This window comes from Cynoglossus semilaevis, chromosome 20 (assembly GCF_000523025.1).
Source record: "Cynoglossus semilaevis isolate Cse_v1.0 chromosome 20, Cse_v1.0, whole genome shotgun sequence".
In the NCBI taxonomy this organism is placed as follows: Eukaryota; Metazoa; Chordata; class Actinopteri; order Pleuronectiformes; family Cynoglossidae; genus Cynoglossus; species Cynoglossus semilaevis.
In genome coordinates this window covers 15,126,133-15,128,274 of record NC_024326.1, presented here as the reverse complement: position 1 = coordinate 15,128,274, position 2,142 = coordinate 15,126,133, and the positions used below count along the sequence as shown (strand labels likewise).

Genomic DNA, 2,142 nt, shown 5'->3' with positions numbered 1-2,142 from the left:
TGAAAACATTTGTATCCTTCAAAATAAAAGCACAGGGGCAGTTCATCAAGTTAACAGTAGAGGTGCTGTGCTCCTAAAACACAGCTCTCTTCTATTCAAACTTAGACCTTACATGTTGGAATGTTTGGTTGAAAGAATGATAGTGAAATTCTTTTTATAAAAATTTTATATGGTTTTAGCGAACAGAGAAATTCGAGAATCCGTGAGAGGATCTGCTGCGTCTGACCGACAGGGGCGCTGTGTTCATGTCAACACACCAGCAGTTGGGTTTCATTAGCCACAGTGTGGCTTAAACGAGCTGTTTATTAATTTGAAGATGATCTGATTTGATTGGATCGTGAATCTTAACGACACAAATGTGTGCTGTCGGTACCTTTTGAAATGTAACGATCTCCAGCGACATAGATATATATTTAATTCTCTTATTTTGAAAAACACAAACCGGATGTTCCGTTGTCAGATTGTGGCCAGCTTGTCGTGCGTCAGTGGAGGACGTGGAGCGCCGCTCCCGCACACACGCACCGACATTCGGACTCACTTTGAATATTTTTGCGGAGGGATTTACTTTTTCACAAGCGGAATTCTGGAACCAGAACAGCGGCAGAGAAGAAGAATTAACTCGGTCCTCACTGCCGCGGAATGGCGGACCGGGAGCCGGTGCCTTTTCCTGCGGAGGTCCGGGCCAAACTGGCCGAGCTGGAGCTGGAGTTATCTGAGGGTGAGTAGAGCTGAAAAGAGCGCCGAGCCGCTGGGGCTGCAGCCCGGGCTCTGCTGCCGACGTCCCGGCTCCACCGCAGCCTCCGAGCGGCAGTTTGACTCAGTGTCTGGGGGTTGTGTTGGACGAACCGGGACAAGACCGGAGGTGGTTCAAGAGTGACTGTTCGACTGCAGCGGTAGTTTTCAGGCTGACCTGTGGTGAAGTTGTTGCTGTAGTTGTTGCTGGTGTTGTTGTTGCTGTTGTTGTTGTTGCTGTAGGTGTTGTTGTTGTTGTTGTTCTGATGCAGCTCCTGTTGTTGTTGTTGTTGCTGTGGGTGTTTTTGTTGTTGTTTTTTCTGTTGTTGTTGTTTTTGTTGTTGTTTTTTCTGTTGTTGTTGTTTTTGTTGTTGTTTTTCTGATGCAGCTCCTGTTGTTGTTGTTGTTTTTGTTGTTGTTGTTGTTTTTGTTGTTGTTTTTTCTGTTGTTGTTGTTTTTGTTGTTGTTTTTTCTGTTGTTGTTGTTTTTGTTGTTGTTTTTCTGATGCAGCTCCTGGCAGCTCCTGGTTTTCGTCGGTTGCGCCTGTAGTTTTCAGTTGTAGTTCGGCGGTTGTTGTGGTGGTACCAGTGTAGTTGTCACGGTGTTGTTTGTTGTTCTGTTGTGTGTTTGTTGTAGTGCAGCAGCAGTTTGGGGGTTTTTGGGTTTTTTTTGTCTTAATAATCAATGTTTCCCAACAGTATTCCCGACGTTCCCAGCCTCAGTTTTCCAGTTTTCCTCTCACCTCACTGACAGATCATTCCTATAATTACTTTTCCAAACAGTCTGTCATGTGCACGTGAAGACGTGCACGTGAAGACGTGCACGTGAAGATGTGCAGCTCCCAGTGGGAATGTCGTCAGGAATTCTGCTCCTCCTCTTCCTCTTCCTCCTCCTCACTGTGTGATTCTGGAAAATCCCGTCAGATTCAAGCAGAAGCTTTTTCCCATGATGCTCTGAGGCCACAGGAAGACCACGATTCATTCCCAGCGTTTTCCACTTTTTTTCCCCATGAATCTGTGAATTATAAAGGAGCGTCACAGCCAATCGTCTGTCTCCTCCTCTGTCTTCACGTCCTCCATCACATCCTCCTCCTGGACGTGTCAACCGCTGCTCCTCAGGGCTGTGACCCCAGCCACCCTGAACCCATCTGGCCACCTGACTGCGCCCCGCACACTTTTCTCTTCTTTTTTGTTTTCGTCAGAGGTGAAATGTTGGACCAGTCTGACTGTCCCCGTCCTCCTGATCCAGACATGGACCGAGGTCCTGAGGACGGAGCCGGGAATCCAGAAAATCCTGCCCAGGAAAATCGTCTGTGTGTGTGTGTGTGTGTGTGTGTGTGTGTGTGTCCACCACAGAGAAGTCAAAGTTCTACCAAGAACTGTTTCACCTCAGAACCCCCCCCCTCTGCCC

At 47.5% G+C, this 2,142-nt stretch overlaps 1 protein-coding gene across 1 annotated transcript in view; it reads left to right on the top strand.

The window, feature by feature from the left end:
- Positions 1-452: 452 nt before the first annotated feature.
- Positions 453-2,142, top strand: part of dip2cb (disco-interacting protein 2 homolog Cb) — a 32,641-nt gene continuing 30,951 nt past the window's right edge. Inside the window, 1 exon segment of the mRNA XM_008335060.3 lies at positions 453-718. Within this exon segment, the coding sequence (XP_008333282.2) occupies positions 640-718 (79 nt within the window). The 5' untranslated portion in view covers positions 453-639.